The 27012-nt window shown below is 40.3% G+C and overlaps 1 protein-coding gene across 19 annotated transcripts in view; it reads right to left on the bottom strand.

The window, feature by feature from the left end:
• SGMS1 (sphingomyelin synthase 1) overlaps positions 1-27012 on the bottom strand; it is a 296929-nt gene that overhangs the window by 92965 nt on the left and 176952 nt on the right. For 6 of the 19 annotated variants that reach the window (XM_061176499.1, XM_061176426.1, XM_061175631.1 and 3 more), the window contains one exon: positions 17121-17201. The exons of 12 other annotated variants lie outside the window; for them this stretch is intronic. In XM_061176499.1, coding sequence (XP_061032482.1) covers positions 17121-17146 — 26 coding nt within the window. In that variant the 5' untranslated portion in view covers positions 17147-17201. Of the gene's footprint in view, positions 1-5468; positions 5610-17120; positions 17202-27012 lie in introns of those variants that run through there. One more of the 19 variants, XM_061176282.1, reaches the window with a different exon arrangement.

The raw sequence follows: 27012 nt of genomic DNA, 5'->3' as shown, positions 1-27012 counted from the left end.
TGCACTTCACCTTGGGGCTGCCATCGCTCTCCTGGTATGAGCCAGCCATGAATTCTCCCCACTGCTCCAGGAGGAAAGGTTTCCAGATGCCCAGAGAGAGGCAAGCTGCTGGGGGACTAACACGTCTTCCATCTGAGGGCTCAAGTCACGTGTTTATGTGAGGTTTAAACAATTCAGTTCCAATGCGGTAAGGACCATGAGAAAGAAAATTAGGAGTAGCCTCTCTTTAAAAAATCACTAACTTCTACTCTCCAACCTGAGTAAGAGCCTCTTTCTAACTCCGGGAACTTTTCATTGCTGGGTCTCTGACTGCTACCTCCTTGGAAGATGAACATTGCTACAAAACATTCTGCCTTTACAAAGTAGACAGCAGGTGGGTTGTACACACTTGGGGATCTTTCCACCCAAGCCTTATCACACACACACACACATGCAATCACACTTGTAAGTCAAATACATTAACTTTCAACTGATTTTATGGCTATGCTACATGCTGACATAGGTTGCCACAGCAGCAGGAAAACAGTGGGCCTTGTGGATGGACTCCAGACTTCTAGGTCCACAGCTGGTGCTCAAGTGGAGGTGACAGGAAGAGTGATCACATGAAAGCTTTGCCTTATCTTTTGGGGGGAGGCTGAGAAGGTACAGAAATCACTAAGACTGCAAAGCTGACACACTTGCACGTTCAGTGCCTGGGTATGTGGCTTACATCTTAAGGCACTGGAAAATATATTAAGAAACCATAATATCAAGAGTAAGATGAAAAAACAGAGCGAGTTACACTGCTTAAGAACAAACATTACAAGTTTTCATAGTGGAGCAATTCACAAACCTAGAAACCATATCCTGGCTAGTTCCAGACTAATATGAAGTAGGTAACTCTTGTTTTCCATGCAACTCATCCTCTTCCTCAGATAAGCGCGTCTCACCTTGGTGCATATTATGGTCCTTACCTACAAGGCCAAAGCAACACTTGCAAACACATTCTCCTCTCCTAATTTCTGAAGACAAGAAGTCTTTTCGTTTTCTGTCTTTTAACATTAAGATCCAATTTCTTTATTCATCCTCTTTCCAAATCTTACATTTTAATAAGCACCACTCAATCCCATTGCCAAAAAAAATAAAAAGTTAATTGTAAAATGGCTTACTACATACAAGGCACATATGTAAATCTGGTAGCACAGTCCAAACTCTATGAAACACGAATTGGGTTTTCACACATAAAGAAACTTGCCCCAAATCACACAGCAGGTTGAATTGGTAAGGCTGAGATTCAAGCATAGGCTTATTGGACTCTCAAACCACTGTAATATATTCCTCCCTGGAATGGAGCAAATAATATTTTACTGTGCTGCTGCTGATAAAAGGTATATGCTGTCTACATCTGCAGATTTCAGAATACATTAACTCTCAAAGGCCCTTTCACAAATATACTCTTAAAGCTACTCTGTGATGTCGCGAAAGCAAAGATCAGTATTCACACTTCACAAAGAGAAACACACATATTGAAGAGTTAAGCCAGGGTTTCTCAGCCGCAGCACTATCGACATTTGAACAGGATGATTTTTAGTTGTGGGGCTGTCCTGTGCATTGCAGGACGTTAGCAGCACCCCTGGCCTCTACCCGTCAAACGCCAGCAGCACATCTTCCCACCCCAGCTGCGTCCATCAAAACTATGTCCAAATGTCCCTTGAGGGGTAAATCACACCCCAAGGAAAGCCACTGAGTTAACTGCCTGGTTAAAGGCTGTACTGATAACCAGGAAAGAATTCTAATAAATCCTCGTTTAATGGAGATTTCTCTTATACCAAGCTACAGCTCCTTAAGAGAAAGCACTTGTTAGACTGGATGAAATATCTCAGAATTCAGAATGTGACCACTTCTGCTTCACTTCACAGTATATGATTACTCTCTCTCAGCTTTTACACTAAGGTATACGTCTCCAGCGTCTTCAACCACTGTTCATATAGTTTCTAGACCCTCTCCAAAACCTGATTACTCCATTCTGGACACACACTTAAACATAAACCCAGAAATATGCACAACATTGCCACAGGAAGAAAAAGCAGTAGCAACAACAAAAGACTAAAACGTGGCACACACAATTTACAATTTACGGCCAGGCTCTGTTTTTAAGCACTTCGCCTGAATAATCTAATTTGATCCTTAACATTTTCAACGGCGTATGAGGGAAGTATTATTATGTGCATTTTATGAATGAAGAGACTGAGGCACAGAGTGCTCAAATAACCTGCCCAAGGGCAGGCTCCAAAGTCTTTGTTCTTAACCACTATCTACAGGGCTTCAAAGAACTGTGGGATTACCACCTCCTTGGTTCTAAATTCTCTGTCTCTACTAGTGTGTTTTGTTGTCCAGCTGTATCAAATGCCCTCATTAAGGCACACTGCGGGCACCTTATTCAAGTCTGACGTCACCCTACTGATCATCCCTCTTCAGGTGTAAGACACAAACCCACTTACCTATACTGCTGTCCACCCACTTTGTCCATCTTGAGTAAAGTACACACAACACTTTGTTAAATGTTTTTCCAGAGAAGACATGTCGTATCTATGGCATGTCCTGATATACTAGTTCAGCAACTATCGAAAAAGAAAGGTCAACTGGAGATGAGTGATGCTAGATACTGATCACCACCACTTTTTTTTAAGTGCTCCCAATCCATCTTTTCAAAAATGTGATTTATTAGTCTGCTAAACAGCAACATACACTCTGCAGCTAAAGTTTCCAGAATTTACCATCTCCCCGGTTTTCAAAATCTAAGTTGTCTGGCATACTTCCTTCTCTCCATGATTTTCTCAAGATCACCCCCAAATGGTTTTATCATCACACTGGCATGTCCTTTCAACATCCTCAAGAATTCCAGCCACTTAAAGCAGCTGGGGTTTAGAGAGGTTTAAGGAGGAGGCCAAGGCATCCTTGCTTTGCTTGGGAAGGTGGGTGTGTGTTCAGCGTCATATAGATGGCAAGAATGATGAGGGAGGGTGTGAGCCACACTCGGTCCTGGTATAGATACTGTAGTTCATGGTCTCCTAAGACATTGTTCTCTTGTATTATACGACATCCCAACAGATGATCCAGCAGATGGACTCTCAGAATTGGCTGCCCCTGGTGAGACACGCTGAGCCTTTCCCATCTAACAAGAAAAGCTTAGCGTTCACAGAGTGTGCCTTTCATGACCTTACCATTCCTAACAAACAGGTTCAACATTAACCTAAGTGCTAGCAGAAATTTAAAATCATTTCACATAGCATATAAAATACTGCCCGAGTGCACTCAGACATTCAACCACCGGACGTCCACAGACCCAGCCGCTTGGTGCTACAGTTAGAGAACAGCCAAGCTGTACTTGATGAGGAACCGAAGAATCTGCATATCCAGAACCAGAAGGGCTTCAGGGAAGAAGGTAGGAGAAAGTCCCTCCAAATCAGCAACTATGAGGCAGCCTCAGGTATCAACAGGCTCATGAAGAAGAGGGCTTGCTTAGTTAATATTTGAAAACCACAAGCTTCCAAAGTAAATGCATTATTCCTTGAACTTTAATATTTTGGTACTGGGGCAATGCGGAGCTTTTAAAATTCCTTAAAAATCTTCTTTGAACCCAGAACCACCTCTGGATTATTTCACACAGAAAAATCAACACTATATTAGGAGCAATTGGAGCCACATGGGAAAAATTACAAACCTTAAATGTTACCTTGTCTTATAAATTAAATTAACCAACTGTGAAATTTGGAGATTATGTAACCTTGCTGAGCCTGTTTCTTCATCACAAAACAGAGATGATAATACCTCTACCTCTCAGCATTACTGGGAAAAACAGAATGAGGTAGCAGGTGCAAAGCATCTCACTTAAATGTTCAGCTCTGTTACAACTATTAGGTAAAACTTGAATCAAAATTAAAATTTAATTATCCCTTTAGATCTTAGACATATTTTCCCATGCTCACCACCTGAGGGGGCTTTTCCAAGTACCCCAGTGGACTTAAGGCCATTTCTGTCACTATCACAGTCTGTTTCCCAAAAGAAATGGGATCCCAAGGTGTTACCTCTCACAGGAGGTGCTTGATCAGTTAAACTCAAAGCAAGTGAGTTTACCCATTAGCCCATGAGCACAAAAACAGTGGTACTAGGAGTTCAAAGTGCAACTAATTAAAAATTCTAACAAACCATTTTAATTATTCCATTTGGAAGTGATTTCTTTCTAGAGTAGTTTCCTTTATAGAGCTAAAGAAGTCAGTTGCAAAGCACTTTACTCTTTCTTTCTGTTACAGAGCTTGTCTACTGCATTAGAGTCTGTATCTTCAAAAATGAAGTGTAAAGATACTATTCATACCTTTATAATTCATATTTGGAACTTCATAATTCAGTTTACATTTTCCTGTCATCCTTTATGCTACAGGGGAGTCTTCAGCCTGCCTTTCCAGCACAGTCAGTGTTTCTGACGGTGATACCTGTCTGTTGCACTATGTCCTTAGTAAAACAGCAATAATCACAAGATTCTGCTTCTCCTGCCCTCTACCTCCCCATCCCTCTTGGAAGAAAATAATTTGCCTGCACCATACAAACTGCTACGCATTTGCTGACTAACTTCTTACATTAAAAAGCAGTTTTAATTAAGAGCAGATTTTTAAAAGAAGCTCACTATTTCTACATAAATTTAAAAGTGATAATCAATTCAACAGGGTCAATAGACCTTAGGTCTCCTGGTTCCCGTTACAACCTAAGTAACATCTACACACAGCAAACTCAAATAGGAGAGGGAGGGGGGAAGAAAAGCAAGTGCCATGCATTCTTCTCGGTGTATTTATTTCCACAAATTCCACAAGAGCAGTTACCTGGCCACAATAAATAGAAAGCATGGCTGTGGAGTAAACATGCTCATTCCAAATCACGGGGAGCACGTGCTTCCTTCTGGCATTGAGCGCAGATCTCACTCAGCAGCTCGCTCCCAACCAGCCAAAGGAGTTGGCTGAAGGACCTTTTTGTACAGGGACTGGAATCTGAGAAAGTGAGTAGTTCCCCAAAACTGAGTAACCAAGCTGTAAATACAACCCCACTACCTCAAAAACCTCCATTAGGAAAGCCGGATAACCCCAAACCGAAACCACCCGCTGGATCCTTGGCTGTCAAAAGCACCCCACAACATTCAGAGCATTTATTGATGCAGCCTATCCAGATCCACTGTTTTATCAACTACCCTGTGAGCGTTCTCAGGTGTCAACAGCTATTGCCTGTTTGATCATCAAGGCGGATTCAGTAAAAACTAAGAGTCCCTTTACTTCGCTGTAGAAGGAATGGCAACGACTGCGGTACCGAGTGCTTTCTGCAAGGCAAGGGAGGCTGTTTCTCCCGGCTTTTAACCAGGTCCCACCGTCTGTGAGTGCTACAACGCGTCCCCCACAGAGCACACTAATGAAGCCTAGCATCCCAGAAGGAGCAGTACTTACGGTCTCTCCTCCCAGGAGGCCAAGTCTCAGGAAACTTCCTGGGGCGCCAAGTTTGCGCGCGGCGCCGGCGCGCTCAGGGTGCGCGCTGCCCGCCCGGACTCAGGCGGAGAGGCGAAGGCGGCCGGCGGCGCGCCGACCCGCGACCCCGGCTCCTCGGGTGCGCCCGCGCCTCGGCGGGCCCCGGCCGCCTTCTCCCGCGGCCTGAAGGGTCGGGGTGCAAGGACCGCGGCGCTGAGCAGCCGACGCCCCGGCGGGCGGGCGGCGGGAGGATCGTCTCCGGCGAGCAGCTGTGAGCGGGCACGCCGGGTCCAACCCCAGAGGCTCCAGCAGGGAGGCCGCGGGTGTGGCCGGGCAGCAGAGGTTTTTTTGGAATGCGGGGTGTGGCCCTCTAACACAGCAAAAAAGAAATGAGTCAGCCCGTGTGATCCTAACCAATAAGCTTGTTCACTGTCGCTTAAGGCGGAACTTTCCTTTCTTGATTTATATCAGGCTTAGGAGCCTTTTAGACTTTTTTTTTTTTTTTAAACCTAAGCCTTTAACAACGTCAAGAAAATGGTAGATTGCCTTACAACTCTTACAAAACAAGGATTAATTTTGTTATGATAGATACTTGATCAGTGGATGTATGTTAATTTCTGTTACTTAGTAAAAGTTCTTAAGCTAGGCAGCGATCCTGGACGTAATGAGCGTGGAATCTGGCGACAAAGCAGATTGGGATCTAACCTCTAAGATGGATCTAACCTCTGACACTGTATGATCTTGCGCGGATTATCTGCAGTGAAAGGGACAAAATGCCTACCCAACAGTTTGCTGGACAGATTATATGTAATAATACATGCAAAGCATTTGGACAGTGCATGACATACAGTAGGCACTCAAACAATGCTGTCTTGTCCCTCTGATTTCTGAATCAAAATCTCCAAACCTGTGGACAAACTGGCCCATAATTTTTGTATAAATTCTTTTCAATGTTAAAATATCCAAAGAATTTTTGAGCTGAAATAGTTCTTTGGTATTTGCGTGGTCTGAGTCCCTTATTTAAGTGATAGAAAACTGAAGAAGCTTTTGGTTTAGGATTCTTGGATTTGGTGTTCTTGTTATACAGGAGAAATTTTATTAGTAGCAGGGGAAAAAAAGGCTTAAAATTGGAATGATTCCATTTATGCAACAATTAAACCAACTTTTAAAAAGTAAGAGTGATTTTGGAAATATTCATTCTATCTCGGTCACTGTACCCTAAACATCATTTTGGAATAGAAATATTGAAAAGAAACTTAAAGTAGCTTGGAATTGGCAAATTACAGGAGACCACAGAACTGCTAGGTCCTGAGCACCAGTTAAGAGTTGGTTACTAGTGAGGGAAGAGAGTTTTTGCAGAGGAATAATTGTTTTTTTTAAGTTACCAATTAAACCATCTTGGCTTTGGAAACAATCTCCTGAGTTTAATTTCCTCATATTTGTTTAAAACCAGTCATTCCATAGGCCAAGATTTCTTTAAAATACTCTTTAAACCAAAGATAAAATCTTAAGTGAGATCAAGGGCCCTTTCTAAAATGCTATTCTTTTCTTCGAACCATCATGGAAGAATAGAAAGAACTCTGCACCAGGAGTCAAGAGCTCCTGTCCTAATCTCTGCCAATAAGTGATCAGGTACATGGCCCTAGTAAACTGCTTCATCTCTCTCTGCAGATTTCTAAGCGTTCTTCCAGTGTTAAGACCAAGTTACTGTCCAAAAGACCAGGCACAAGATAAGCCTATAACCTAACATTTAACTTTAGCAACAGGCATAAACTGGACCTGTATCCTAGATGATGAAACCGATAAATCACTCTTGACTCTCATATTCCTCATAAAGGTAATCTTATTGTCCTAGACACTGTAAATTAAATTCTGGAGTCATCTGAGCTCCCTCCCTCTCTATTGACAATTCACTGTCCCCAGGCATGATGACACCTTCCTAATGTCTTTCACACCTGTACCGTTTTTTCCATCCTGGTTCAGTCATCCATGCCCTCGTGCCAGGGTCACTGAGTTCCACCCTCTGTGCTCCCAACACATCATCATCACCATCATGTGATAAATGTCAGAGTCCAGCGTGCCATCATGTCATAAACCGGGGGTCCTCTCTCTATCAGTTAAACTAGTATAGTTTTATAGTAGAGATCAAGAGGAAAACATTTGCTTTACAGGCAACTTTCTTCAAACATTCATGTAAATACATACCTATTTTAAGGCACACTGATTTTCTGTTTATGAAACTATTACCATCAATTATACTGGCCAAACTGATAATATGTTGGCTGTTACATCAAAAACTGTAGCTCTTTTATATGAGAAGACTATATATATATATATATATATGTATGTATATATATATATATATATATATATATATATATACTATGTGTGTATGAGCAACTCAATAAACTTCGTGACCCTGCAGTTTTAAATATGCAATTGTACGCATGTGTGCAGCCATACATAGATACGCTGAGATACGTGAAAGAGGAAGGGAAAGGTAGCCCATACAGGAAAGAGAGCGATAACCTAGTTTGTTTCTATTGTCTAGGATCCATTCAAGCTGAAAATGTATAAAGTGGGTGCTCCGTTCAAGAAGAAGGAAGGCTTCATAAATAAGTGCACCTGAGATCATAACTCAAAGCACCCGAGAGATGTTTACAATGATCCTTATGCTTCGGAAATAAGGACATAATTACCAGTGTTATTAGAACATCCTCACAATAGAAAAAGGCTCACTATTTCTAGGATATCTTAGTCACCTAAAGTTAAAATGCGAAGTACAAAGACTGTCAATCTATGGTTAAAAAAAGGGAAACGATTAGCTCCGGCCCCAATGCCATAATGTTTGTCATTCAAAAGCTGTCTTTCACCTCTCCAACCCCCATCTTCCACTTAAAAAACCCTCGGCCAAATAACCCCACCGGTCTACTTGTTGTTCCCCTAATGCAATGGGCACATTATCATCTCCACACCTGGGCCCATGCCATGGCCTCTGTCTGATGACCTTTCTCACTCTTCTTACTAGTTATTACCTTCCAGACCCCCACTCAAACCCCTTCCTTTTCCTGGAACCCTCCTCACTGGCTCAAGCCCCAGGGAACTCTCCTCTCCTCCAAATGCCTACAGACCTTATTCTTTATACCTCCATCTCAAACTGACTTAGAGAGCCTTAGTATCTTCCTTCTTTTTGAAATCCCTGACTTTTCTCTCTTGGCAGATGACAAAAGTCCATCAGAGGCAGAGATGGTGTTTCAGAGGCCTTGTATCCCCCAGGACCTAGCAGATTCTGAATAGTTGTTGATATAATGATGTTTAAGTTATATAACAGCCACAAAGGAGAAAGGAAAACTTTCCTTTTGACTGCTGACACATCAAGAATACACAAATATTATAGCTGTTCAAACCAGTTGGCAAGCAGAACCCAAGTGGCAGATGCGTGTCTTTGCTCTTTACGACAGGTTCCAACAATAAAGAATGCCACTACTGAGAAAGCAAATCTGATACTTCCTAAAGGGAAGTACAGTTTATAAAAGAGTGTCAGCACATACAATCTCAGTTCCCCAAATACTAACCCACTCACGAGAACAGAGGGACTAAGTCATTCTATCATCCCTTTCAAGTAAGGAACACATACATACATATCTGACCATCTTACCAAAGTACCAATTCCCCCTTAAATAGAAACATCTACCCGTTTACCTACAAGTGCTCCTAAGCACAAAAGGTAGCAAATGGCAGTTCTCCGAGGCAACTTGTAACTACTAGAACCATCATAAGTTTCCATTTGTTTATATGGTTTAAAATCAAAAGCTATATGACATTTGCATTAGAGCAAGCCTCTGTCCAAGAGTCATTATCATACATATACACACGGAGTCACTCGTATCCTTTGATTAGTGCTAATACATTTCTGCTTTTAGGAGATGGGAATAAACGCTACCGTTGTTCTCAAAAAGCTATATGATAAATCAGCCATCCTACTATGCAATTACATTTATTATAATTGCCCATGACAAAGACACAGACTTCTTAAATATTCCAAGTACAAACAACCAAATGAATTAGTCAGTATTCTTTAACTTGCAGGTAACAGAAAGGGCACTTGAAGGAGCAGAGGCAAAAGCAAGACAGACTCACTGAGTCTAGCAACGCAAAAGCCACAGGGGTGGCTAGGCTTTAGGACCGACCCAAAATGAACTCCACCAGGACAAGAGGACATCTTTCCTTCTACAGGTTGGCTTTGTTCTCCCTTCCTAAAATCTGCCTTCTTCCACTTAACTCCCAGCTCTGCCACTAAGAGGGACTATTCCATAGGTATAATTTTAAAAATTCTTAGGAAAAACTCATGCTGGTCCAGCTTGGGGCCATGTAGCCACCCCAGTGGCCAAGGTCCCATGACTGACTGGTCTACACTAGCACTACCTCGTTGAACTGGCAGGAAGAGCAGTAAGTTCTCCAGAAGATAGGTGAGTTTACTTCCCGGAAGTGGAAAGGAGGGCTCATTTGTCTGCCCCCAAAATATCACCACTTATCAAGAAATTCCATTTCAAGTCTAACGCAAAAGCTTATCTAAGCGGTCCTCAACCTGGTAATAAATTACGTTCTGAAAGTTGTTTAATGAACTCTAAAGTTCATGAACACTTCTGTGGCACTTGAAATGCATTTCACTAGAGACCAAATGTAGAGAGACTGGCTTCTCTGCCAGACTTTAAAGGCCTATTGAACTCATGATTTATCTGAAGTATAATGTTAATAATATTTCTAACACTATACTCAAACCCCATTCATAACATTGTTCCTATAGGAAAATGTATTTGAAATTCCACCTACAGCAAGAAAAACATGCTCAATTTAATTCATTTACTGAGTATCTAGTAATGATAGTGGCTTCCATTGTGCACATATCACTTTACATTTAATCTGTACACAATACAGCAAGGCAGGTATTAACAACTGCACTGAACACACGACGAAACTGGGAATTCGAGAAGATTTTGAAGCCTAAGGTCAATCATGAAGACGAGTCAGAGCCTGCTTCAGAGCTATGAATGTTTGACCCCAAAGCTGGGACTATTCTGTCTGATACCCGTAGCAGCCAGACAAGAGCAGGCTTTCAGTTCAGGTGACTAAGAGCTGAGCCAACGTTTCAGACTCTGTGTAAGCATCTAGATTTCCCTGCAGAGAAGAGAAGGAACTAGTGGGCAGTCACTCACAGTCAATAGCCAGACATTAACTTTGTATATCTTCCCAAGAGAAGGTATTTCTCTGTGGCAAAACAAAAGAAAACATTTCTCTGGGTAAATCTTAAATTATACAGATGCTTGTACTGACATGAAGATCGTCTGCAAATTAAGGGTCTATAAATAGTATCTTCATAAAAAATTGATTTTGCCCTGTTGAAAAAAGAGAGCATTATCTTAGAGGGCACTTAGGTGTTTTAGAAGAAAGTTAAAATTGCAAAAATAACTAGCTAAGCTGACTCAGTTCTGCCAAAATAAATGCAATGGATGCATTTCACAGCTTTAACTGTATTTCACATTTTTTAAAATGTGATGTGCCATTAAAACATTAAAAAATGTTTTTGGTTATGCAGTATTTACTACATACAAGAGATTATACTGGGCTGGCCAAAAAATTCGTTCGAGATTTTCTGGTAATAAAACCCGAACGAACTTTTTGGCCAACCCAATATTTGATTTGTCAGGAAAAATAACATTAACATCAACAATCATGAACACACCACCCAACCTAAAGGCAGACCATTAGCGATAAACCATGGCAGCTCCCTGAGCGTTCTGTCCTATCTGATGGAGGCTGAAAATTGCTTCTTTCTGTGCATGTTGGACAAAAAGTTTGAAAGCCCTTGGTCCAAGATGGGGCTTTAATAATAAATTAACTCAGTGCCTTCTGAAATTAAACTGGAGAGGTGGTCATGAGTAATGAGACACAGAACAGCTGAATTCAATCATAAAGGAAGGGCACAGGTAAACCGTACATTGTCTTAATCTAGAAACAGCTAGTCAGACAGACTTGTAGGAGCTTTGGGTTTTACTCCATGGTCCAAAGCCAGGATTAGTCATTAGACAGATTACTAGGCACATGACCTGAAATATGACAGGTCAACTGGAAATTGTTCCAAATTGAGGTGAGGTATTACTAAGCCAAGACAAACTGGTTCTCCCATGCAGAGCCTTAAACACGTCAGACACCATAAGAAGAAAAAGAAAAGGAGCGCACAGACTAATAACGACGAACTTCACACATCATGGAGAAAAGGACAAACAACTTGAGGGGGGGAAAGTCAAAGAAAATAGTCAATAATTTGCTAAGAGTCTAATTTTGTTGTAACAGGGTGTTAAACAGCTTATATTATGGGGAAACATTAAGATAAAGAAATTAAAGAGTTTACAATATATGTCTAAAGAAAGGACATACACTAAGCTAGTGAGAGAGTCAGTATAAGTTGTGTGACTAAAAAATACATATTGAGAATAAGGAAGTCTAACACGCAATGCAAATTAAACGGTACAGTAAATACATGATAAGGAGGAGATGGAAAAGGGAAGATAAGCTTAACTAAGAAAGCAATGACATTTAAAGAACATCTTAAGGATGGCATACAACAAAGTGGGGACACCTACGTGAACACAGTTCGCCAATTATCAAAGTGACACTCTCCTTCAGCACCCGACACTGTCTGCCTTGTTTTATAGCTGCTGGGATACACAGCATCCAATTGCATTGTACTCTAAGATTCCTGAAGGCTGGGTCCAGGGCTTGGATTTTTTAAACCTCCAGACATCCAGACCTTGACATGGGACATGTTCTACAGATGTTTGAAGAAAAAAAATTAAGGGTCAAGTTGGTCAACCCTAAATACCTTATTTAAATGCCTTATTTGAAGTGATAACCTCTGATGAAGGCTGACCTCTTCAATGCAGGAGGAAGAGTGTAGTACAACAGATGACGGGGAACACTGTTTCTCAACTTAAAAAGGAAGTTCTCTGTACAAGGTGTGTGTGTGTCCTGAAAGGGAGAGAAGGTGGTACCTAATGGGTGAAAAAGGAGCGTATCAGTTCAGGTTAAAATATGCTGCAGTAACAACACCAGCATTTTGGAGGCCAACAACAGAGAAAGGTTTATTTCTGGTCCTGTTTGGTTCTTTGCAGGTGAGCCAAGGCTGGGCTCCATGTCCTCTTCACTCTGAGACCAAGGCAGAAGGAGCACCCCTAACTGGGACAGGCTGATCTCATGGCAAAGAGAAAAGAAAGATGGCAGACTCAGGCAATGTCTATTCCATTTCTGCCTGGAAATGGCACATCACAGTTATTTACATTTCTTATTATTTGCAAGTCCTATGGCAAGCCAGCCACGGGGCTCAACCCTCAGTGGGGTGGGAAAGAATATCCTCTCACAGGATGGAGGGCGGGTAGGGAGGAATAGCAAATGTTTTGACAATAATATAATCTACCGCAAAGGAAATGGAAAATGGCTAGAGAAGTGCTTTCTTCCCTTCAGTAGTGATAGAAGAAGATGTCCTATTATAAAAAAGCAGTCTTTCCATTTCTGTGGTACTTTAGGGTGTTTTCATAATATTTCAGATATTGTCTCACTGTATTCTTACAACCAACCCGGTGTGATCCCAGGACTTGCCCAAGGCCCCAGCAGCGCCTGAACTGGAACCCCAAGTCTGGTGACCTCTCACCAAAGCAGCCTTTGAGCCCTCTGTTTCACCCGCAAAATGGAGATAATCCTTGACACATCCTAAGAAGGTTGTTGAGAGATTAAGTAAAACAACGTATTTAAAACACATAAGCACATAAAAGTACTCAATAAATATAAGGTAGTATTATTATTAAATTATGATATCTATGTCTTAACCCACGTCTTTCCCAAGTTAAATTTAATCACAAATAGTTTGTTTAAATTCCTTAAGAAGAAAATGCATTTATTAATGATGTTTCCTTCCCCTGTCAAAACCATAATCTCCCCTAGTTGAGTTTTATCGGTACACACACACTTTCCCCATGACTTCCCTTACTTGTTTACTCCCTGACTGATCAGTTTCTTAAGACTCTCAAGAAGTTTCAGAAGGCAGCACTATTAATAATTTTTATTTCTTCCCAAACAAGAGAAATTAAGGAAAACTGAAGACACCCAGTCTTCATTTCAAGTATGATATAGATTCCACGCATGGCTCCCAACTGAGAATGAATAAAGGACTTAGCATCAAAGGCTCCAGCCCTAATTAGCACTACTTGCCTTCGCTCTTTGCATTCTACCAAACTACAGTTCCAGCCTTTCCCCAGAATGGAATCTTCCTTTCCCACCTCTGCCTCTTGGCTCAAACTCTTTGTTCTACCTAGAGTATTCCCTAGGCACTGCCCCAACTCTGTTCAAAGATCCTGCCCAAATATTGAATAATTAGGTAAGTGCACCACAGTGCATACACAAAGATGTTCATCATAGTGTGCTTTACAAGAATGAAAAGTTGAAAACAACCTAAATGCCCACTAATAAGGAAATGGTTAAATCCATTACAGACCACATATACATGGAATGCTATAAAACAATAACAAAAATGATGTAGATTATACCTATTGAGGTGGCATGGCCTCAGTATATTATCAGTTGAATCAGGTTTCAAAACAATATTAATAATGATCCATTTTAGGGAGGAAAAATATGTATCTAATCTAGACACAGGAAGAGTATGGCAGAATACAAAAAAAAATGCTAATAATGGTATCTCTGGGTAGTGATAATGAGTTTTCTAATCTTAGTAAATTTCACACTTTAAAGCTCTTTCCAATTAGCATCGTTAACTTTTATAATCTAAAAAAGGGTATTTTAATTAAAAGGCATTAATCATTAATACCCAATTCAAATGTCATCTGCTCCTGAAACCCTCCCCGCCCCCCCCCCCCCCCCCGGTCTAGCCCATGCTTATCACACAGGTAATTCCTCTCTCCTGTCTGTTTCCTGAGTGTCTAATATATCTACTATAACATTTACCACATTTGTTTTGAAACGGCAGTTTTCTTTGTTCAGGCTTGATTATCAGCTCCTGAAGTGGAATAAGCCTGTTTTACATTTACTGGAATCTACCCTAATAACCCATGGCCCAAGTACCCAGAAACTACTGAGTGTGTTGATTTGAACATAAAGAAAGGCTATAAAATTTACACATTTGAAGACTGTACACCTAGTAGTGCTCTAATCAAAACAACATGTATAGTGGGGATGTTCAGAAATTGCATAGGGTCCATTCTGGAGAGAGAAATGATCAATTAGGATATTTTATCTGTGGCAAAATTTCTCTATTAATCATTACTCCCATGTTTGCTTTCAAAGTTACCAAAGACACCCTTATTCAACTTGTTTAAGACGTGGGTTAATATTTCTTAATCCAGAGGCAAGTCTCTCAGATTTTTATCCATGAGCTTCCTCTTCAAACGGACAAGAACTACTTTTGCAATAGTCCAGGTCCAATCCTGACTCAGTAGGAAATATAAATAACTATTGTTTTAGGAAGAAATAAGGGAAATAAATGTTTTAAGATTATGTAAGTCTGATTCAGGGAATTGACACAAATGAATGTTTTGAAATATCCAAGGCATTTTTTGAAGGTTCAATAAAGAATGTGTTTTGAGAACTAGGTGGGTGAGATTTAAAATAAAAACAACCACCACGATCTTAGCTGTTACTTAGCAATTTCAGGCTTCAATTGTTCCCTTCTAAAGGGCAACTGAGAAAACTGAAGAAACTGCTTCCAGAAGAAACACTGAGATATCTGCTCCAGTTTCCTTTCTTCCTTCCATTTTATTCCCTAAGATTTTAATCCAGCCAGTATGAACTTTAAACTGCCCAGGTTTTTTGTTTGGTTTTGTTTCGCTCTCTCTGGAGACAATTCCTTTTCCTTAATTTCTGAATCAAAAGCAAAGCTACATGCCATGGTTAGTTAGGGAGGAAATGCAGAGTCACGGGAGTACAGAGAAGGGAAAGAAGGAAGTTCAAAAGGGAGTGAACAGTCTGACTTATCTCCAAGCACTGGCACTCAAAAGCCAGAAGAAGTGAGGGGTGCCAGGGGCCAGTTACAAAGCTGAGTTAACAACGTGAGAATGCCAGTCACACTCTTAAGAAAATAGGTCTAAATTCTTAATTGATCCTGACATTTATCTTCATTCCAGAAGCTATGGGGCATGATAACTTGAGTTACTTAGCATGGATTAAAAACCAGACCAGGTTTGCTTTTATCAACCAAACCAAACTCTTACCACCAGGGCTGAGAAAGATAATTGAAGATTTGTGGCTTGGAAATGTCTTCACAATAGGAAACTTACAATCAGTGGTGTGCTGGGGCCAGCTCATACCAGTCCCTTAGAAGAAATTGCATATTCTCAGGATTTTTGGCAAGGCAGTTGTTAAACACACCATCATTAAAGGTTAAATTACAGAAACATACAATTAAACTATACTAAGAACAAAGATCATAAATACTCAAAACATGTCACTTCCTGTTTTACTATTATCAATGCTCTTGATGTTCTTTGCAACTACTGAACCCGGTTGGTAGGAAATCATATAACAGTGTGCCCCTGCACATCACTTCCCAACTCTGCTGGTGGTGACTTTTGCTGGTAGTGTGAAATGAGCTATGGTAGGAGTGTTCACACCATGGAAATCAGCAAACACTACAACCCCCTACCCCCATCAGGGCTGGCTCTAAACATTTACCTGCATATCACTACCTGCAATGTTAACCCACCACTGCCTGACAGTAGCTCAGGAAGTTCAGCTGGCCAGTCTTCTAAGTCAAGATAAAGGCTTGCAAACTATAAATCATGATACACATATAAGGACAGAAAGGAACTACTTTTATTGTGGCCCTGTAATGTACCAGTCACAGCACAAAGTACTATCCCCATGGTGTTTCGTTTCATGAGAGGTATTATCAAATCCAATATACAGATGAGTCAACTGAGGTTGAGAGGCTGACTAACTACTAAAAGCACAAAAGCAAGAGCCACGTCTATGAATGTCTGACTCAAAAATGTATGATCTTTCCAGTAACTACCCCACTTACTAACATTATCATTACCATAATGAAACCAAAACCAACCACGTATAACTGTCAGATAATTAACAAACACTAATGGCCTTTGATATGTAAAAAACAATGGTGTAACGAAGAGGAATAGACAAAGAGCTGAATTTTATTCATATTCACCAAGTTTATTCATATTTATCTCCAAAATGTACCCACAAAAAGTGGGTAAGAAATGGGGCCCACAGAACCAATGGAACGAAGAATGATCTGCATTTGAGAAGGGCTACTCCAAGGTTAATATAAAAGGAATCCTCTTTCAATTCTTTAAATACGTATGCTCTATCCACCAAACTGACATACCCAACTTAAGATGACACATTCTACCAAGAAAGAATAATGCAAAAGTAAAATTTCTCAAATGTTGGCACCAACTTTCTGAAGTGTTTGGATATTTACTTTTCAAAATTTTCTCTTTTAAACTTTTGAGGTATTTAATTGTGCTGTTATTTTACCATGGTTTCTTGCAGAAAATTCACCCTGTAGTCAACGGAATTCTAAAGGGCTAACAAAATTTTACTCACTGATTATTTTTTAAAATTCTTGTCATCTTGGCTTCCTATAAGTTACCGGCTTCTCCCATTGTTCCTGTACATTTCCATCACCTGCCATAAGAAGAAAGAATCCAATTATATGTCTCATAAAGACCATTTCCTGGTTTCTACTACATTAGTCTTTTCCTTTCTTTATACCCAAAACACAGAGAAAAATATAGTTGTCTCTCCTTTTCTCTCCAAAATCAAAAAGGCCGGAGAGAACAACACAAAAGATCACCTCAAGAGAAAAAACTTTAAAGAGCAGTATTTCTACTGTTGGGGTTTGGGGTGGACACTCTTAAAATACCCTCCCGTATGTTTTCAGGAAGAAATTTTTAGTCTTTCTTGGGAGGAAGCAGTATTAGAGTAAGCCACTTTCTCTCTCTACCTCTCCTCCCCAGGCCCTCCTCCCTTCTCAAAAGCAAGTGACTTATCACCTGGGAAGGCTAGAGTAAGCACTGGCTTAGTGCTGAGGCCGCACACAGAGCTGGGCAGCAAGGGCCACCCTCTTGTTCTCTCCAACACCTGGGGCCAAGCTAACTTCCACACAGTAAGCAGGACAAGGGCTGCCTGCTTCTGGGAGGGCCAGCCAGCTCTCTCTGCCAGCTTCTCTCCAGCTGTTACCAGACTAGGATGACTAGATCAGGGTTACTAAGGTCCAATTCATGCTTTAGAGAAGGAGGTAACTGACAATTCTCAGTTCTCCAATCCTGTTTTTATCAGTAGTTAAGCTACTATCTATGTTGATTCCCACTTGAATTGCTCTATTTCTCAAATTGTTTAAAGATTATAGGATTAGGAACCAAGATGGTGGAGTAGAAGGATGTGCTCTCACTCCCTCTTGCAAGAACACCAGAATCACAACTAGCTGCTGGACAATCATCGACAGGAGGACACTGGAACTCATCAAAAAAGATACCCCACATCCAAAGACAAAGGAGAAGCCACAATGAGATGGTAGGAGGGGCGCAATCACAGTAAAATCAAATCCCATAACTGCTGGGTGGGTGACTCACAGACTGGAGAACACTTATACCACAGAAGTCCACCCACTGGAGTGAAGGTTCTGAGCCCCACGTCAGGCTTCCCAACCTGGGGGTCCGGCAACAGGAGGAGGAATTCCTAGAGAATCAGACTTTGAAGGCTAGTGGAATTTGATTGCAGGACTTCGACAGGACTGGGGGAAAAGAGACTCCATTCTTGGAGGGCACACACAAAGTGGTGTGTGCATCGGGACCCAGGGGAAGGAGCAGTGACCCCAGGGGAGACTGAACCAGACCTACCTGTTAGTGTTGGAGGGTCTCCTGAAGAGGAGGGGGGTGGCTGTGGCTCACCATGGGGAAAGGACACTGGCAGCAGAAGTTCTGGGAAGTACTCCTTGGCGTGACCCCTCCCAGAGTCCGCCATTAGCCCCACCAAAGAGCCCAGGTAGGCTCCAGTGTTGGGTTCCCTGAGGCCAAACAACCAACAGGGAGGGAACCCAGCCCCACGCATCAGCAGTCAAGCAGATTAAGTTTTACTGAGCTCTGCCCACCAGAGCAACAGTCAGCTCTACCCACCACCAGTCCCTCCCATCAGGGAACTTGCACAAGCCTCTCAGATAGCCTCATCCACCAGAGGGCAGACAGGAGAAGAAAGAAGAACTACAATCCTGCAGCCTGTGGAACAAAAACCACATTCACAAAAAGATAGACAAGATGAAAAGGCAGAGGGCTATGTACCAGATGAAGGAACAAGATAAAACCCCAGAAAAACAATTAAATGAAGTGGAGATAGGAAACCTTCCAGAGAAAGAATTCAGAATAATGATAGTGAAGATGATCCAGGACCTCGGCAAAAGAATGGAGACAAAGATTGAGAAGATGTAAGATATGTTTAACAAAGACCTAGAAGAATTAAAGAACAAACAAACAGAGATGAACAATACAGTAACTGAAATGAAAACTACACTAGAAGGAATCAATAGCAGAATAACTGAGGCAGAAGAACGAATAAGTGACCTGGAAGAAAGAATGGTGGAGTTCACTGCTGCGTAACAGACTAAAGAAAAAAGAATGAAAAGAAATGAAGACAGCGTAAGAGACCTCTGGGACAACATTAAACGCAACAAAATTCGCATTATAGGGGTCCCAGAAGGAGAAGAGAGAGAGAAAGAACCCGAGAAAATATTTGAAGAGATTATAGTCGGAAACTTCCCTAACATGGGAAAGGAAATAGCCACCCAAGTCCAGGAAGCACAGAGAGTCCCATACAGGATAAACCCAAGGAGAAACACGCCGAGACACATAGTAATCAAATTGGCAAAAATTAAAGACAAAGTAAAATTATTGAAAGCAGCAAGGGAAAAATGACTAATAACATACAAGGGAACTCCCATAAGGTTAACAGCTGATTTCTCAGCAGAAACTCTACAAGCCAGAAGGGAATAGCATGATATACTTAAAGTGATGAAAGGGAAGAACCTACAACCAAGATGACTCTACCTGCCAAGGATCTCATTCAGATTCGATGGAGAAATCAAAAGCTTTACAGACAAGCAAAAGCTAAGAGAATTCAGCACCACCAAACCAGCTCTACAACAAATGCTAAAGGAACTTCTCTAAGTGGGAAACACAAGAGAAGAAAAGGAACTACAAAAACAAACCCAAAACACTTAAGAAAATGGTCATAGGAACATACATATCGATAATTACCTTAAACGTGAATGGATTAAATGCTCCAACCAAAAGACACAGGCTTGCTGAATGGATACAAAAACAAGACCCATCTATACGCTGTCTACAAGAGACCCACTTCAGACCTAGGGACACATTCAGACTGAAAGTGAGGGGATGGAAAAAGATATTCCATGCAAATGGAAATCAAAAGAAAGCTGGAGTAGCAATACTCATATCAGATAAAATAGACTTTAAAATAAAGAAAGATACAAGAGACAAGGAAGGACACTATATAATGATCAAGGGATCAATCCAAGAAGAAGATATAACAATTATAAATATATATGCACCCAACATAGGAGCACCTCAATACATAAGGCAACTGCTAACAGCTATAAAAGAGGAAATCGACAGTAACACAATAATAGTGGGGGACTTTGACACCTCACTTATACCAATGGACAGATCATCCAAAATGAAAATAAATAAGCAAACACAAGCTTTAAATGACACAATAGACCAGATAGATTTGATATTTATAGGACATTGCATCCAAAAACAGCAGATTACACTTTCTTCTCAAGTGCGCACGGAACATTCTCCAGCATGGATCACATCTTGGGTCACAAATCAAGCCTCAGTAAATTTAAGAAAATTGAAATCATATCAAGCATCTTTTCTGACCACAATGCTTTGAGATTAGAAATGAATTACAGGGAAAAAAATTTAAAAAACACAAACACATGGAGGCTAAACAATACGTTCCTAAATAACCAAGAGATCACTGAAGAAATCAAAGAGGAAATCAAAAAATACCTAGAGACAAATGACAATGAAAACACGACGATCCAAAACTTATGGGATGAAGCAAAAGCAGTTCTAAGAGGGAAGTTTATAGCTATACAAGTCTACCTCAAGAAACAAGAAAAATCTCAAATAAACAATCTAACCTTACACCTAAAGGAACTAGAGAAAGAAGAACAAAGAAAACCCAAAGGTAGCAGAAGGAAAGAAATCATAAAGATCAGAGCAGAAATAAATGAAATAGAAACAAAGAAAATAGCAAAGATCAATAAAACTAAAAGCTGGTTCTTTAAGAAGATAAACAACATTGATAAACCATTAGCCAGACTCATCAAGAAAAAGAGGGAGAGGACTCAAATCAATAAAATTAGAAATGAAAAAGGAGAAGTTACAACAGACACCACAGAAATACAAAGCATCCTAAGAGACTACTACAAGCAACTCTATGCCAAAAAAATGGACAACCTGGAAGAAATGGAAAAATTCTTAGAAAGGTATAACCTTCCAAGACTGAACCAGGAAGAAATAGAAAAAATGAACAGACCAAACACAAGTAATGAAATTGAAACTGTGATGAAAAATCTTCCAACAAACAAAAGTCCAGGACCAGATGGCTTCACAAGTGAATTCTATCAAACATTTAGAGAAGAGCTAACACCCATCCTTCTCAAACTCTTCCAAAAAATTGCTGAGGAAGGAACACTCCCAAACTCATTCTATGAGGCCACCATCACCCTGATACCAAAACCAAACAAAGACACTACAAAAAAAGAAAATTACAGACCAATATCATATCACCAATATTCATGATGATGAATATAGATGCAAAAATCCTCAACAAAATACTAGCAAGCAGAATCCAACAACACATTAAAAGGATCATACACCATGATCAAGTGGGATTTATCCCAGGGATGCAAGGATTCTTCAATATACATAAATCAATCAATGTGATACACCATATTAACAAATTGAAGAAGAAAAACCATATGATCATCTCAATAGATGCACAAAAAGCTTTTGACAAAATTCAACACCCATTTATGATAAAAACTCTACAGAAAGTGGACATAGAGGGAACCTACCTCAACATAATAAAGGCCATATATGACAAACCCACAGCAAACGTCATTCTCAATGGTGAAAAATTGAAAGCATTTCCTCTAAAATCAGGAACAAGACAAGGATGTCCACTCTCACCACTATTATTCAACATAGTTTTGGAAGTCCTAGCCATGGCAATCAGAGAAGAAAAAGAAATAAAAGGAATACAAATTGGAAAAGAAGAAGTAAAACTGTCACTGTTTGCAGATGACATGATACTATACGTAGAGAATCCTAAAGATGCCACCAGAAAACTACTAGAGCTAATCAATGAATTTAGTAAAGTTGCAGGATACAAAATTAATGCACAGAAATCTCTTGCATTCCTATACACTAATGATGAAAAATCTGAAAGAGAAATTAAGGAAACACTCCCATTTACCACTGCAACAAAAAGAATAAAATACCTAGGAATAAACCTACCGAGGGAGACAAAAGACCTGTATGCGGAAAACTATAAGACAATGATGAAAGAAATTAAAGATGATACCAACAGATGGAGAGATATACCATGTTCTTGTATTGGAAGACAATATTGTGAAAATGTCTTGACTACCCAAAGCAATCTACAGATTCAATGCAATCCCCATCAAATTACCAATGGTGGGCTTCCCTGGTGGTGCAGTGGTTGAGAATCCACCTGCCAATGCAGGGGACACGGGTTCGAGCCCTGGTCTGGGAAGATCCCACATGCCGCGGAGCAGCTGGGCCCGTGAGCCACAATTCCTGAGCCTGCGTGTCTGGAGCCTGTGCTCCGCAACAAGAGAGGCCGCGATAGTGAGAGGCCCACGCACCATGATGAAGAGTGGCCCCCACTTGCCGCAACTAGAGAAAGCCCTCACACAGAAACGAAGACCCAACACAGCAATCAATCAATCAATCAATCAATAAAAAAAAAAAAATTACCAATGGCAATTTTTACAGAACTAGAACAAAAAATCTTAAAATCTGTTTGGAGACACGAAAGACCCCAAATAGCCAAAGCAGTCTTGAGGGAGAAAAAAGAAGCTGGAAGAATCAGACTCCCTGAGTTCACACTATACTACAAAGCTACAGTAATCAAGACAATATGGTACTGGCACAAAAGCAGAAACATAGATCAATGGAACAAGATAGAAAGCCCAGAGATAAACCCATGAACCTATGGTCAACTAATCTATGACAAAGGAGGCAAGGATATACAGTGGAGAAAAGACAGTCTCTTCAATAAGTGGTGCTGGGAAAACTGGACAGCTACATGTAAAAGAATGAAATTAGAACACTCCCTAACACCATACACAAAAATAAACTCAAAATGGATTAGAGACCTAAATGTAAGACCGGACGCTATAAAACTCTTAGAGGAAAACATAGGAAGAACACTCTTTCACATAAATCACAGCAACATCTTTTTTGATCCACCTCCTAGAGTAATGGAAATAAAAACAAAAATAAACAAATGGAACCTAATGAAACTTCAAAGCTTTTGCACAGCAAAGGAAACCATAAACAAGACGAAAAGACAACCCTCAGAATGGGAGAAAATATTTGCAAACGAATCCACGGACAAAGGATTAATCTCCAAAATATATAAACAGCTCATGCAGCTCAATATTAAAAAAACAAACAACCCAGTCCAAAAATGGGCAGAAGACCTAAATAGACATTTCTCCAAAGAAGACATACAGATGGCCAAGAAGCACATGAAAAGCTGCTCAACATCACTAATTATTAGAGAAATGCAAATCAAAACTACAATGAGGTATCACCTCACACCAGTTAGAATGGGCATCATCACAAAATCTACAAACAACAAATGCTGGAGAGGGTGTGGAGAAAAGGGAACCCTCTTGCACTGTTCGTGGGAATGTAAATTGATACAGTCACTATGGAGGTTCCTTAGAAAACTAAAAATAGAATTACCATATGATCCAGCAATCCCACTACTGGGCAAACACCCAGAGAAAACCGTAATTCAAAAAGACACATGCACCCCAATGTTCATTGCAGCACTATTTACAATAGGCAGGTCATGGAAGCAACCTAAATGCCCATCGACAGACGAATGGATAAAGAAGATGTGGTACATATATACAATGGAATATTACCCAGCCATAAAAAGGAATGAAATTGGGTCATTTGTAGAGACATGGATGGATCTAGAGACTGTCATACAGAGTGAAGTAAGTCAGAAGGAGAAAAACAAATATCGTATATAAACGCATATATGTGGAACCTAGAAAAATGGTACAGATGAACCGGTTTGCAGAGCAGAAATAGAGACACAGATGTAGAGAACAAACGTATGGACACCAAGGGGGGAAAGCGGTGGGGGGGCGGGGTGTGATGAATTGGGCGATTGGGATTGACATGTATACACTGATGTGTATAAAATGGATGACTAATAAGAACCTGCTGTATAAAAAAATAAATAAAATAAAATCGAAAATTAAAATAAATAAATAAATAAAGTAAAAATAAAGATTATAGGATAGAAAAGATAAAGATAAAGCAACCCAAACCACCACCATCTATCAAAGGACAATGCCCAGATAAAACCTTGGCTCAATATCCTACCACTTCCTAGCCACGTGACCTTGGGAAAATCCATTCACATTTACCCAGCCTCAATTTCTTTATTTCTGAAAGAGGATCAAATGGCCCCTACTATACTGTGTGGTTGTGAGGATTAAATAAAATGAAAGACATGATCTGCCAAAGTCAAGCTTCGATCTAACAAGCGTATCACCCCAGCACCAGGGACACCCAGAGTTCAATGATCAGACTTGCTACTTCGTCCATATATATGCAATTCAAATAGCAGAGATTCATGTAATTCATGGAATAATGGATTATGCTCAGCAAAGTGCCCCCCCTTTCCAAAAGGAAGTCATTCAGAATGATGTTTTACTTCTGTTTTTCAATTTCATAACATCTTAGGGTCCCCAACCAAGGGGTAGGAAGTTCCAATTTCTTTCCCTTCACAGAACAGCCCAAATGAAAACATCTTACTTCTAGCAAGTAAAATGCAACAATTGCTCATTTTATGTGAAGAACATATGGCTCCAAGTAGACAACACTTATAAAATAGGAACCTGTTAACTTTCCTCACCTGAAGCCTCAGTGTTAAAGGCATTCAGAGAGAAGAGATTAATATTAATTGTAAAATGGCTCCGTACACTGAGGTACCATGAGAGACGGTGTCACCTCAGTTATAGAACAGGTAGAAACCCCAAGTTTTCCAGACCATTAGGATGTGTGTGTGTGTGTGTGTGTGTAAGAGGGGCATAAAGAAGGGAGAGAATGGAAAAACACCCCATCAATACAGAGAGCTTCCTGGTAACAAAGAAAGAACTTGTCAACACCAATAAAAATAGCAGGGAAGGAATGAAGAGTCAAAGATTTGTATTGTAGATTGTACCCAACACCGAGGAACATGGTCATTGGTTGGCTGTAGCTTTATGCTCCAGGTTACTTGGTATGGAAGGCTTTTAAAAGCATGGAAAATGCAGAGAGTTTGATATAAGTTTAAAATACATAGTCTTGAACTCTACCTCTGCTATTTAATAGCAGTGTGGTCTCTGCCAAGTAAGTTAATCCTCTAAACCTCAGTTTCCAGGTCTGTAAAATAAGGACAATAATACATCCCTTGGAGAGCAGTTATGCAGACTAGAGATAATGCATGTACAGTGCCCACCACAGACTATGTCCCCAAAATATAATTACAATTATTGTGTTTGCTAGTGCAAGTATGATAGTCCATCAAATTCAGACTCTTTCTCTAGGTGAACGTTTTGGAAAGAGGTTCAAATCACATTTTGACAACAACATGAAAGTCTTCTAAGCTGATCTGAATGAAGTGTTAAATAAAAATCTCCATCTTAGTTGGTAGCCTTTACTAACATGCAAACAGAAAGTTATAGCTATGCATTTGTTAGCATTCTTCATATCAGTACTGAGTTTCTTTTTTTGATGATAAATTCTTGAAGGAGGGAATGAAAATTTTCCACTAGTGTTAATTCTTCTGGTGTGCATTGTAATGCCAAGTACTCAGCGGACATCTGTGGAAAATAAAAGCCACACTGCGAATGCAGGCAGCCTATCACCAAGGCTAGCTTCACATCACAGCCTCATCAACAACAGTATGGATTTGTCAGCTATGTTTTCAAGAAAAACAAAGACCACAAGGTGAAGCACTACCAACTTTTAAACAGAACTTTCTAACTACAAAAAGTTCTCCTTGACCCCTTCATCACTTTGGGACTCATTCCAGTGATGCTGACTGCTCAGAGTAAACTGAGTACTCTTCTTGTACCTTCAAAACCTGTGTACAATGCCCACAAGAAAATGTCTCATTACAGTTTAGTTGCTCCTGATTTTTGAACAAACACACGTTCTTTGCTATGATGGAAAATATTTTAATAGGTTCAAGGAATCAAATTCATCCTCAAAGATGGTCACTTGCCACCACCAGGGTTATTTGAAAGAATTAGAAGTGATTTCAACAACCGACTAATGAACTACCCATGTGGCAGAAGACATTATGCTCAGTCCTGGGGCTGGGGAAGGAGTTACAAGGTGGTTGAGATGAAGTTCATTTAAGAGAATGCAGTGCAATGGCAGTATCACCAGAATACAAGCAATTAACTTAGCTGATGCACTTAAGGAGAATAATCTGGATGTATAAATCCTGGCTGGGACAGGTAAAAACTCAATATTTCTTAATCATACCTCACATACAATGTTAATATTCTACAACAGTCACGCAGGAACCTGGCTAAAAAAGAATACGCTCCTTTTTGAACGCACACTTTATCTTCTAGGGCGAGGCCAAGCTCCCACAAGGTGGAAGGAGACTGGCACGCATCAAAACCAAGATCATTTGAGAGCTGAGATGCTAGAGGATGTCACTTGCACTAAGGCTGCAGAAGTGGATAAAAGCTCTTGTAAGACATGATTGTTTTGGATGCTTAGCCTCTTTTCTCCTAAGGAGTTAGTTCATGAAGAGGGGTTTAGACTTTCTCTATGGGAGATAGTGTCCTATGGTCATTAAAAGCATGTGCTTTGCAGTCACACAAAACTGCATTCCCCAATCTACCTTAAAGACCTTGAGCATGTTCTTTAATTCCTCTGAGCTTCAGTTTCTTCATCAATAGAATGAGACTAACAGTAGTACAGCTTAATGTTGTTATATGGGTTAAAGACATAATGCCTGCAAACAGTTTAATAAAGCTCATGGCAAACACTAAGTGCTCATTAAATGTTGTTGTTATTGGAAGAAGTAAACTATCCTCATCCTTAGGAGGTAAAGCAAGTTCCAAGGCAACATTAACAAA

This window comes from Eubalaena glacialis, chromosome 1, assembly GCF_028564815.1.
Source record: "Eubalaena glacialis isolate mEubGla1 chromosome 1, mEubGla1.1.hap2.+ XY, whole genome shotgun sequence".
Classification (NCBI taxonomy): domain Eukaryota; kingdom Metazoa; phylum Chordata; class Mammalia; order Artiodactyla; family Balaenidae; genus Eubalaena; species Eubalaena glacialis.
Note: the sequence above shows the minus strand (reverse complement) of the source record. Positions and strands in the feature narration are given on the sequence as shown.